Source organism: Etheostoma spectabile, chromosome 10, assembly GCF_008692095.1.
Source record: "Etheostoma spectabile isolate EspeVRDwgs_2016 chromosome 10, UIUC_Espe_1.0, whole genome shotgun sequence".
Classification (NCBI taxonomy): domain Eukaryota; kingdom Metazoa; phylum Chordata; class Actinopteri; order Perciformes; family Percidae; genus Etheostoma; species Etheostoma spectabile.
In genome coordinates, this window is record NC_045742.1 from 10506535 (window position 1) to 10519122 (window position 12588).

The window sequence follows — 12588 nt, forward strand, 5'->3', positions numbered from 1 at the left end:
TACATACCATGCATCAATGCTTATGTCTCTCCACTAGAGAGCACTCCAGTAACTGCAGTGTTTGCATGGAAACATGCTGGTTCAGCATGGACCTTGCCCTCGGCTTTTGCAAATTCACAAGAGATTTTGACCTACTAGGCATAATGTTGTTGTAAACTGCATTTATAACAAATGCATTGCCCTTGCACTGCTTTCTACCTTAGTACACTTATCTTTCTTCGTTTTGATTCTACATAGTGAAATGTTGATTTACATTCATTTCTGCTCTAAAGTTAAATATATTCGCATAGGCTGTTTTTTTTTAAAGACCCAAGAGAGTTGATATATTTCCTGTTTTGGATTGAGCAGTCTGTACACTCTCAGAAAAAAGGTTGAACAGCAGCTTCACATTTTTCTACCACATTAGTGGTAAAGATGGAAGAATAGAAAGGTTGTCTCCAGTGGTAGAAATATAATCACATCATTTAAAGTAAATGTCCAGCATTACTTAAGTAAAAGTAGGCCTACATAAGTATTAGTATCTGTCAAAATATATAAAGTACAAAAAGTCAAAAGTAGTCATTATGCAAAACAGACCATTAAAAAACATTTATATTATATCACTGTATTATTTTAGTGATGCAATGTTTTGTAATTATCACTCTAACTCTCTTGCAGCTGGTAAATTAATTTTATTTCCTTAATGTATAGTTTAACCTATTATCATATATTATCATTTATTAGATTTATAGTCCTATTTATAATTAATAATCAGAATATGTAAAGTAACTTAAGATATCAAATAAATGTAGTGGAGTTCATGTAATGGAAAAACTCATGTAAAGTATAAATACCTCAAAATTGTACTTTAGTAGGCTGTACTTGAGTAATTGTAGCCTTCTACTGAAACGGATGATAAGGATATACAGGGATGAGGTTGCAGAGAGCAAAATTAGCACTATTTACTATTACTTAGCCTACTGTTATGTTTTCTTTAATAGCCTACACTGGGATAGATATGGATAAAATGTATAATGGGCTATCATGTGAAGGACACAATTGATGGACTTGTCGATTTGAAAGCAGCAGTCTCTTGGTTTCGGCCACTTAATGACAAGAGCATACTGAAAGTGTCCAGTGTGGTGACAGATATTTTTTTTTTTATACCGAGGTTATTTATTCTCTTCTTGTCTTTCTTTGTTTTGAAGTGAACCTGAGAGATGCTCATTACTCTGCGCAGACATTTCTCTCTCTTCAGGCCACACCTCCTCACATTACTGAGTTTATTGATTTATTGAGCCACCTTTGACACCTTATGGGTGCATCAACTGTTATCTCTCCCAAGATCAATCCGTTATGACAAACAGTTATGCAACAGATTTTACCTTATCGATTATTTGGCATGTGTAGTCATGCGGTTCAACATTGCCAGTGTTCACGCAAAATAGAAGAAGACTACACATCCCGACGGACGGAGCGACTCGTGCCTCACTAGTTACACATTGAATGTAGTTCGTTCGAACGTTACTTGAAAAGCCGTTCATGATTCAGTTCATTAATAAATAAATAGTTCGGTGTCATGGCGGAATCTGCACCATGTCCTGCCTTCCAGCTCGGAAGACCCCGATACGAGCAGGTAAGTCTTTTCTGTCTTCTTTCTAACGTGCAATTAAGGACATTTTGTTTTGAAGGCTTTCGGGTGAAAAACAGCCCCTCGATCCGCCCTGCTGCTCCGCTCCGCTCCGGCTGCAGCTCACACTTAGTACGGAAAGTTGCCTTTCATCTGCGGTCCGATTCTTTGTTACACAACCGCAACAACTTCGAACTGATAATGGTTCCCGAGCGTGATTTGGAATAGTTTTGAGTTCATTATAGTTTTACTAGTGGAATGAATCGTTTGTCGACAGCTTCCTGTCGCTGTTTTATCATCTCCACTGACACATTTCACACCCTTTTGGCTCGCTGCTGCTCCGACAAAGATCCTATCAGACTGTTCAGGTCTGCAGCCAAGAGATGCGCGTCAATTTGTTTATCACGATTAATGTGTCATCGTGTTGTTTTGGTCCCTTTTTCCTTTTTCATTTTAAGCTTTACAATCGCAGCTGCTGGAGAGTTATGATACCAAATCTACAAATCTGTGTATACTTTTTTACATGAATCTTACACTTGACACTTTAACACCCTCAAATATATGTTTTTTCAGGATGCTTTCTGCAGACCGACTGTGTGGCACCACTTGTGATCGAGATTAATTGACTGTCCGTCCTTGTCTGAAGCTCATTACTCAAGTTTCTGTCCTCGGAAATGAATTTGCATTGGTCAGCCCTGGAAGATAATGTGACCTTCACGTTACTCGGATGGCACATTAACTGAGAAGCTGCGCACTGGTTACATTTCTCTTTCTTCAGAGCCATTTATTAAACAGCTGCTTCAAAGAAAAGTATTCTCTTGATGCTATTGCACAGAGCAAAAGTCCGTTAACAGATTGTGTAAATCAGTGACTAAACTTTAGGATCTGTTATTGTTTCAACTAATATGAGAAGCAGCTCTTAATAAAATCCAGGATGTAAACATAAAAAATATACGGAAAGGCACAAAAGCACGAAATGAAAGGGATCTAGCTTAGATTTTGAGCCAAATGAACTTTTCACACATATGACAGAACACACGCATGAATGGATTACTGAATGTTTCTACTGAGCACAGACCCAAAGGCGTCAACAGGCTTCTGGGCCAGAGCCTCAGTTTAAAGGTGCCCGGCTAGACAAAACCATTTTTCCTTGTATTTTTTCTTAAATATGTTAGGTCCATATGTGTTTGTGTTAGGTCATGAATGTGAAAATGAACTACCTCCTCTGTCAGCTCTAGCCACCGAAAAGAAATAAGCAGAGAATTACACGGCCAATTACAAAAGCTGGTCAGTCTGACGTCATGTTGCCTGAGCTCATTACTATTCATTAGCTCACCCACTTGCGCTGGGAGAAAGGATGCTGATAGCCAGGCTTGAAACAAGGTAACCAAGCCATTTTTTCCACAAACAATGTTACAGAGTCCATGGTAAAACTTCAGACATTATCACAAAAGTAATGAAATACGTGTGGCAGGGCACCTTTAAAATTAGTGAAAAAGTCAATCAAACACAAATAAAACAAATGCAAATCTGCAGTACAAAGAAATACAAAACAACCAGAAAATGACGCAATATGACCACAAATAGATGCAAAATCAACACAAAGAGATGCACAATGACCACACACAAAATTACATTAAATGTCATTTAGCTGAAGTTTTTATCCAAAGTGACTAACAATTGCTATAAATGTCAGAGGCCACACACCTCTGGAGCAACTATGTGTTAAGTGTATTGCTCAGAGACACATTGGTTGATGTATCGCAGTGGGAATTGAACCCAGATTTCCCACACCAAAAGCATGTGTCATAACCACTGCGCCATCATCACCCATATGAACATAAAAAAATGAACTCAATAGTTGCAAAAACAACCAAACAAGGATGCAAACCGACTACATAGAGACATAAAACAACCAGAAAGATTGCAAAATAGTACATAGATTCAAAACAGCCACAAAGAGATGCACAATGGCCGCATAGGGATGCAAAATGACCACAAAAAGATTCACATTCAGATACATAAAAATAGATTCAAAACAGTCTCAAAGAATGACTACAAAACAAGACAAAATTAACCCAAGGGATGCAAAATGACGCTGTTTTGTGTTTCTCTAAGACACAAAACCTTAAATGTAGGGTCAGGGACCAATTAACACAGGATATTGCATGGTTCACAAAAAGCATAGCGAGATTCCCATCACAAGTTAGGGTTTTAAATCACCCTAATTTTAGGGAAGACGGTAATTAATCCTCACGACTCTTTTCTATCTGAACTCCATAAACCTTTTTATTTTTCCATCTGCAACCTGAAGTTCATATTGAGTTGATAAAGGTGCGATACCTTTAGTTCCTTGCATCAAAGCAGTTAAAATTAGGCCAGTCTTTGAATCAGCATAAATCTTGCTCAGTTTGTCTGTGCTTTCTGCCGCGCTACATCTCTGCGAGCCTTGTTGTGTACTCTCTAGGGAGCTGAAACTCATGCATAATTAAAGCGGGCTCCTCACATGGATCCTCAGTCTACCTCTCTCTTACAAAACACCACTGCAGCACATACGGCCTGTCAGAGGAGGAGACGTGTGATGGAGAAATGGCATAGGCAAAAATCCAGGCGTACAGAACACTGAAGATGCTTAATTTACAGTCTTTAGGAGGACTGGATGTTGTTTCCAGTCATTTCAATTAGGACCCCGTGCTGAACAGATCATTTAAATAAAAATGGGTTTGTTCCGCCCTTCCCCTGTGTTTTATGCCCTTCATGAAAATGTCTCTGAGGGACTTTGATTGAAGCTGCTATGTTTTCGTCCATCTGGTTTGCCAAAGAGACTCTTGGCTCATAAATTGCTGTCGGGCCTTTTCAGACTGTTGGCACACATACTCAGCGATTGGCATGCTGATGAAGACAGGGAAGGGAACAGAAAACAGGGCACTTGACCAGCAGCTCCAAGCCTCGCTTGGAAGAATGTGTTTGCTAAATGTAAACTTACTCAGATTGTTAATATATTTAACTTGATACTTAAAAGTTTATCTCAAAAGGGACATTTGGCTTTTACATCTCTCGTTGTATACTGTAGTTAGATTGTCAAGTTACAATAGAAAAGACTTTGTCATCCATTTTTATACTTTTAAAAACTGGCTGTTTTGTTTTGATGTTTCACCATTGAGCAAATAATGGTTCAGTTTTCCTTATAGCGGCATTTCAAAGTACACCTCTATTGATTTGACATTAATATGGCGAGGATTTGTGCAGTTGAACGTTATTGACCTCATAAATCTTTTTTTTTTTACAAAGGGAATAGAGCAAGCAAGTGTTTATTATCCAGCATTGTAATTTAAACATCCTTCATCATTTTGGGAAACACACCTATTCTCCTTCTGGCAGAGAGTTAGATGAGAGGATAGATGCAACTCTAATATTTGTACAGTGAATATAAAGCTGCAGCTGGTGAGTTTAGCTTAGCACAAAGACTAGAAACTGCACAATCAGCTAGCCTGTTTTTTTTCCAAAGGTAACCAAATGTGCCTACCAGCACATCTAAACTTTCTTGGCAAGAAAGCAAATAAGCAAATTTCCCTAAATGGTGAACTATTCCTTTGACAAATGAAAATGATCACAGTTGCCATGCGAGGGCTGTAGCTGCCGTTGAGGATGCCAAGGTCACGTCTTCCGTATTGATTTTGAAAATTTGGTATTTTCTTTACCTGAGGAGGAGTTTACAAGTTTGTTTCAAGGCTGGGTCTGAAATATTTTAGTCAGTATCTTTTAAATGTGATTTTCTTTGGGGCAAAAAGTTAGAATAAAATATAGATAGATAATTAGTATTTCTCCATCATGTTTTCATTACTGGCAAAGTGCAGTAATAAAAAAAAAGAAGCATTTAGACCGTAATGTTGGTAGGTAAAATTGACAGAAAATAGAACCGACCACTTAAATAAATGAACGTATTAAGATGTATTACTTTAGCTGTAGTTCTTTTTGGTGTGAACAGACAAAGCAATATGTTAGGAGCTTTAGAATTAGTAAGAACAAACTAAAGCATAGTTAGGTGATAAAGCCTCTCAGACTACAGAGGATGTGGATGGCCTGCTGTCTGTGTATACTTTAATAAGAATTAACTTTGTCACTGTCTTTTCAAGGGTTCATTCCTCGGTCGACTGAGACACTTCATAGACATCATTGACCCCAGCACGCTGTTTGTGTCCGAGGTAAAAAAAAATAACAGCATCTGTAAAACTGTCTATGTGTTGCTAATAGATGCTCTTAATACAAAGTTTGAGCGTCCATCCATATACGTTTTATAAATGGTCACATAACAAATGATCCCATTTCTTTTAAAGTTGTTCATGTTCACACAACATTAAACATTTGTAGAGCTGAAACAATTAGTTAATTCATTCCATTCACTAATTTTTTTAAATGTATTTGTCTGGGACAATGCAGAGCACATTATTAGATACATTATTGTTTCAGTCAAGGCTATAATATGTGTAGATGTGTTAGATGAAGAGTTTCTAGCCAATAGGCTGATTTGCAACCCCAGTCCCTGGTCAAGACTTAATATAAAAAATAAAAAATAATATATTTCCTTTTGTATGTAGAAACGATTGAAGGAATGCATGAAACTACTTGATGACTACAAACATGGCGAGCTTCCACCTGGAGTGTCTGATCTTCAAGTAAGTCTTTATCATGGCTGTCTTCTTCTTCTTTGTTTTTTGTCTCTTAACTTGTTTTATTTGTATTCTGTTTGTATTTTTTTGCCCGTGTGAGTTACGTACTTTATGTCTTTATTCTTCTGTACATCACTTTGGTCAAAATTGGTTGTCTGAAAGTGCTCTATGGATAAAGTTTGATTGATTGATTGATCAGAGTTGATGTGATCCAATACGTTGCATTAAAACATAACATGTTCATGAAGGCTGTAAAGACATGAAACATAGTACACAGTTGACTAAAAGTCGTGGCTAGAGCGAAACAATAATCAAAACAAAAATGTTAACGTCTCCCAACCAAATGTAAAAAAAGAAAAATACAAACCGAATGATTTCTTTAAACTCTTCTTTTTCTCTGCCTTGCTGCTTACCTGTGCAGCTCTGGGAAGCCCAGAAAATCAAGCAGGTAAGTGATTCATCAGTCCCTTGTAAGTCAGCTCGGGTTAACTGCACATACATTTACATCCATACATTCAAGCTTCTGTGCTCCTGGCAGCACGAGGATGATGTCATGCTCTCTGCACGCAGGCCATCATTCATCCTGACACAGGAGAGAAGATCTTCATGCCATTTCGAATGTCAGGTACGACTAAAAATGAAGATCTTTGCTTAAGTTGTTGAAGTTACTTCCATTTTGTCCTCATTTTTAATTTTATTTTTTTACACTGAAAATCATTTCTTCACTGTGCAGGTTATGTCCCATTTGGAACGCCGATTGTAAGTCCCATATGAAAATCATACATTTTAAATCATGGCTGTGCAGATGTCCATTTACATGGTCATGTTTGGGGATAGATGAAATGAGACTTTGGACTTATTTTACCCCAAAAATAAGCTCTTATTCCCCGGTCTCATCTAGGTCATTGGCCTTCTTCTCCCAAATCAGACTGTGGTGTCTACCATTATATGGCAGGTACTGTAAAAAAACAACATATTGCATATACCATTGCATTTATTATACATGTTAAACATCTGGTGAGCGCACTTGATTGTGTACACGCAATGCTTTCCCACCTGTTATTCACCGGAAGAAGGACATCATAAATAAAGTGCTGCTGCTTTGTTTGCTTCTTTCCGTGTGATGTCGCTTTACACAGCAACCTCTAAGACTGCAAATATCTATATGCCTCTTTATACTATTCTCCTCTTTTCCTTTCTGTTGTTTCTTCTTACTCTTTTTTTCTCCTACTTTTCCTTTTTCTGCCTCGACCTCTCCATTCCCTTTTTGTCTTTCCCTCATTCCCTCCCTCCATACTCCTTCTTTCTGTCCTTTATTCCTCCCTTATTTGCTCCTCTCTTTCCTACAGTGGCTGAACCAGAGTCACAATGCCTGTGTGAACTACGCCAACCGCAACGCCACAAAGGTGGGAACTATAATCCATGGATATTCAGTTCTTTAGTCTCCTCAAAAAAACTCAAAAATCACAGTATTTATTAACTTTGGCTGGTTTAGATTTTTGTTTTATCCCCATAATTAAACATGCATACTGTTTTTGTTGAAAGCAAAAGACCATCTTGAGTAAATCTCAATATGAAATACAAACCGTCACTCTAGTCAATAAAACATAAATGAAAAGCTGTGACACAATATTTCTTTTCTCCCTCCTCAGCCTACGCCAACATCCAAGTTTCTTCAAGGCTATGTAGGAGCTGTGACCAGTGCTGTTTCTATCGCAGTGAGTGGGTTTTCTTGTTCAGTGACTTCAACATCATCTTACAGTATACTAAAATTTGTTGTTGTTGTTGTTTTCATGTGAATTGTGACCTGCACATGAGAGCAGTACATTAACTGGGAGTCATAATTAAATGGGTAACAACCGTTTTTTTCAACCTGTATCCTATTTTTCTATGTTTTTGTGTCTAGCTGACTGATGGGAACAACAGTCTTTGGTCCAGTATTGAGCAAGATCGCTGCAGTTGGCAGCAGCAAAACAAGCTACGATTTAAGTTAATAGGGCATTTGTCCAGCTTGAGTAAATTTACCTTCACAAAAGTGCTCGTTTTGCCACTGACAGGCTCAGATTAGTGTCTGACAACATTATGGAAAGGATGACTTCAGAGATAGACTTTCAAAACCTCTTTGAGACCTTTATGTTTAACCTGAAACAACTCTGAAGTCGCTAGCACTATATACATCAGACTCTATTTAAAAAAGTAATACTTTTAGCTTGTAAAGCCAACATATTTTCACATGTTAGTCGGTAAACTGTGTTTATTTCTACCGAAACTAGAGTTTCTGTTGACTTTAAATGAAGTGTATTTTACGATGTTACATTACTGTTCATTTACACGTCTTTTTATATTCGAAAAAAACAACGACCTTTCTCTTTAACAGAAAGGTCGACCTTCTTATAAATTCTCATAATGTTGTCAGACACGTAGAATTTTAATCTGATTTTAATCTTAATTTGTCAGTGGCAAAATGAACACTTTTGTGACGGTAAATACAAGCTGGACACTTGCCCTATTAAGTATGATTGTAGCTTGTCTCACCGCTGCCAACTGCAGCGATGTTGCTTAATACTGGACCAATTTCAAATATTGTTGTTCCCATCAGTCAATAAGACACAAAACCATAGGAAAATAAGTTGAAAAAAAACATTTTTTAAACTTACAATGTACAGGGCTGTTGTTGAAATGTTTGTGGCTATATTTTATATAGGCTATATTATTAGCAGCGTTGGAGATAAGCAGTACAGTTCTAGTACTAGTGTTTTAGCTACACTTTACTAGTACTATGCTGCAAACAAAGAACAGTTTATTGCAATCTTTAAAGCCTGGTATAGCCTATATACATTTTTAATATGTTTTGTATTTACTAGGTGGGACTGAATGTGTTGATTCAGAAGGCTAACAAGCTGAGTCCTGCCACCAGAATGATAATACAGAGACTTGTCCCCTTCCCAGCTGTAGGTAGGTTTTCAAAGGACCCTATGTACTGGTTATAATTGGGGGTATGTATGTATTATGTGGCCCTCTGGTGGTCGGAGTCACAACATTTTACTGATTTTAAACTTTCTTTTTCTTCTACGTTGCAAATGAGACAGATCTCAAATTTCAGAGTCAGTAATGTAATTATGTATGAGAATATTCCTTTAATTTAAGTTTTTAAAGTGTTATTAGGATATTTCTTTATATTAGGGAATTGTTAAAGGAATTTATTCTTTTGATCCGTGACTGCATTTCTTGACTTCAGCTTGTTCTTGTGGAAATGTATTAAAATATAAAAGTTGCCTTTCTCTCCCTGTCCTCAGCTAGTGCAAACATCTGTAATGTGGGCCTGATGAGACACAATGAGCTGTCTGAGGGGATTGATGTGCTGGACAGCAACGGGAATGTGGTGGGTTCCTCCAAAATTGCTGCAAGACATGTGAGTGTTTTTTATTTGCATACTCAGCATACTCATTACTCAACTGCATTGAATATTTGTGTACACTTGCTATGTTTTCCTAAATATATTGCAAATGTGATGGTGGCTGATAATGGGAAAATGCATAATGTTCTGTTCGGCTCATGTCAATCAGCACACATCTGATCCCGTGAAAGGGAAAATTAAATCCAACTCATTGCAATATTTGAAATGAAGCGTGTGCACAATGTTCTTTTCTTTTCCCTAGGCGATCATGGAGACTGCCTTCACACGTGTGGTCCTCCCGATGCCGATCTTTGTCCTCCCCCCCATCATCATGTCCTACCTAGAGAGGTTTGTACAGACATATATATATATATTTTTTTATTTGAACAGTGAGAGACAGAATAACAAAAATCTTATAAAATGATTTGCATTTTAATGAGGGTAAGTAAGAATAAGTATTTGACCCCCTCTCAATCAGAAAGATTTCTGGCTCCCAGGTTTCTTTTATACAGGTAACGAGCTGAGATTAGGAGCACACTCTTAAAGGGAGTGATTTTCCATTTTTGCTTAAAACTTACTTGAAAAACTCAAACGTACATAAAACAATTCTAATTTACTTTTAATATTCAGGGATATTTAAAAAAAACCTTACTATGCTCAAGATGAGTCAGAAAGATTAGTCAGAATGATGAATGGAATGGTTCTTAAGTTGTGTGACCTTTTCATAAAGCAATGTCTACTGTCTGTCCTGAAGGCAGTTGTGGACAATGACACATTTTATTCTATTCTTTAGGTAAAACACAGAACATAGTAGTTCACTCCATACTCCTATGTGACATTTGTTTTACAGTATGAAATATTATTATACCTAAAAAGCCACTCCTTAAGTTAAAGCTAACTGGTGACTTAGCTACAGCTAGCCTTAGCTGAAACTACATTGACCCCCTCTTTTCCTAGTAATTCCTAGTTTTCTCAGGTTAAATGAAGCAGTAGCTAAATCCAACCATGAAAAAACGTAACAGCAGCTGCTGCTAAAAGATGACTAGCCCAGCTTAGCTGAGTAGCTGTAAACACCATCCGTCCCCCTAACATAATAAAGGTTTGAAGGGTTTTGTCAATACAGAGGGTAAAATAATCTTTCCAAAAAGGCCTTAAATTGACAACATTACAATTTATAATTCATCTGTGTTACGGTTTACCTGCATCAAAACCCCTTTGCCCCCGAATCCTTTCTTTTGGGATTGCTCTTTATTGTCTTAAGAGGACACTATTGTCTGTTTGATTCTACTCTAAAATTACTCTGAATGTTTCTGTCTGCCAGAGCTGACATATGTTATGCCCCAAAGTGCCGCCCATATATTTATCAGAAAGTAGGTCACAGCCAGAGAAAATTAATACAATGAAATAATCTATCCTAATGTGTTTTCAAACACACAAAAATAGACTTTCTGTTACGAAGTTAAATAAAAGAGGATATGTGCAGTCGGACTCATTAAACCCAGAACTGGGACCTTCACAGAGCCAGATTCATCTCACACCCACTAATTGTAGAAAATAGCTCCCCCAAATCTGCACCATGTCTTTTCTCCAGATCCAAAAATAACTCCTGGCTTTCCAGTAGTCATCTGAAATCGATCCACACGGCAGGCTCACGTTTCCTTTTATGACTATCTTGACTTGTGTAGGCTGCGATTCATGCAGAGCAACCGCAGATTGTTGCTGCCCCTCCACAGTCTGGTGTGCCTCGTTACCTTCGGCCTCTCCCTGCCTGTGGCCATCAGCCTGTTCCCCCAGATGTCTCAGGTACAATACTTCACTCAACTGCTTCTACTGCTAATTCAAGGACAGATGTCTCAGAGAGAGAACAGATGGGAAGAAATTCAAATTACACATACACCACTTGACATGCTCAGCCCCGACCAACAAGCTTGTATTCGCCTCATATTCCAGATGTCTCTTCCCATGTTTCATTAAAAGTCAAACTGATTTCAAAAGCTTATCGACAGAGACATGTAGAACTGAAATTTTACCTTTAATCTTTTCTTTATTTTTTCTATTGTTTTTGGCAGATTGAGGTGTCTTGCCTAGAGCCGGAGATCACCATGGCAACAGATTGCAAGGTGGTGACCTACAACAAGGGTTTGTGATGTAGGCCGTGGTGTGAGAGAGGAGAGCAGAGGACAGGAGCAAGGATGGAAATGAGGCTACATTGCATATAGCTGTCAGGGAGAACCTACAGTGGGGGTCTTTCTGCCGTAGTATCACAGCAGAGCCTGTAGACCTTCATCTACTGACACAGGTGTTTTTTTATTTTATGGTTCTCAAGATCCATCAATTATTGAGTCAAGGTTTGACAGTGGGACAGATTGTTTTCTGTCCTCACTGTCTTCAAGAGCAAAGAGAAGCTCTGTATATAGAAATTATGATATATTTACTGTGACATCTGTTTGTTTTTTTAGCATCAATGGAATTATTTTAATAAATACAAAACAGTGTTTCCCACATGCTATACAGTACTTTGTTTCCCACTCAAGTTTTGGCTGCTTTTTTACCCAATGACAAATACAGTTTCAACCCGCAATAACTGACTTTTTCTGGCTCTCTTGCTGCTAAATGCTCCACTGGGTTCAGCAAGTAGTCTCTGTGTATGTGATCAGGTAGTGCACAGTGTTTTTTAAATAGCTTTTTTTTTTTGCTGAAAACTGCTGCCTGTTTGGCCTCGCTGATGAGAACTCTGACAGTGAATCAACACAGTAAAATGGCAGCTAGATAACGAAATCAGTGAAGTGAGAGGAAATGAGGGTGGCAAAGAGCATCATTTTGTCTAGCTTAAATGTTAATCGTGTTAAGTATCCTACAGATAAATCTTGCAACCCCATTGTCCAAAATTGACAATTCTGCAGCCCTTTCTG

General features: G+C 37.9%; 1 protein-coding gene across 1 annotated transcript in view; it reads left to right on the forward strand.

Annotated features, from left to right (window-relative positions):
- The first annotated feature begins 1259 nt into the window (after positions 1 to 1259).
- Positions 1260 to 12588, forward strand: part of sfxn5b (sideroflexin 5b) — a 12721-nt gene continuing 1392 nt past the window's right edge. The window contains exons 1-14 of the mRNA XM_032527463.1: positions 1260 to 1615; positions 5746 to 5814; positions 6208 to 6285; positions 6701 to 6727; positions 6850 to 6904; positions 7013 to 7038; positions 7181 to 7234; positions 7629 to 7685; positions 7932 to 7997; positions 9144 to 9234; positions 9576 to 9691; positions 9939 to 10024; positions 11362 to 11479; positions 11746 to 12588. The exon at positions 11746 to 12588 is cut by the window's right edge and continues 1392 nt beyond it. Coding sequence (XP_032383354.1) covers positions 1559 to 1615; positions 5746 to 5814; positions 6208 to 6285; positions 6701 to 6727; positions 6850 to 6904; positions 7013 to 7038; positions 7181 to 7234; positions 7629 to 7685; positions 7932 to 7997; positions 9144 to 9234; positions 9576 to 9691; positions 9939 to 10024; positions 11362 to 11479; positions 11746 to 11823 — 978 coding nt within the window. The 5' untranslated portion in view covers positions 1260 to 1558 and the 3' untranslated portion in view covers positions 11824 to 12588. The remainder of the gene's footprint in view (positions 1616 to 5745; positions 5815 to 6207; positions 6286 to 6700; positions 6728 to 6849; positions 6905 to 7012; positions 7039 to 7180; positions 7235 to 7628; positions 7686 to 7931; positions 7998 to 9143; positions 9235 to 9575; positions 9692 to 9938; positions 10025 to 11361; positions 11480 to 11745) is intronic.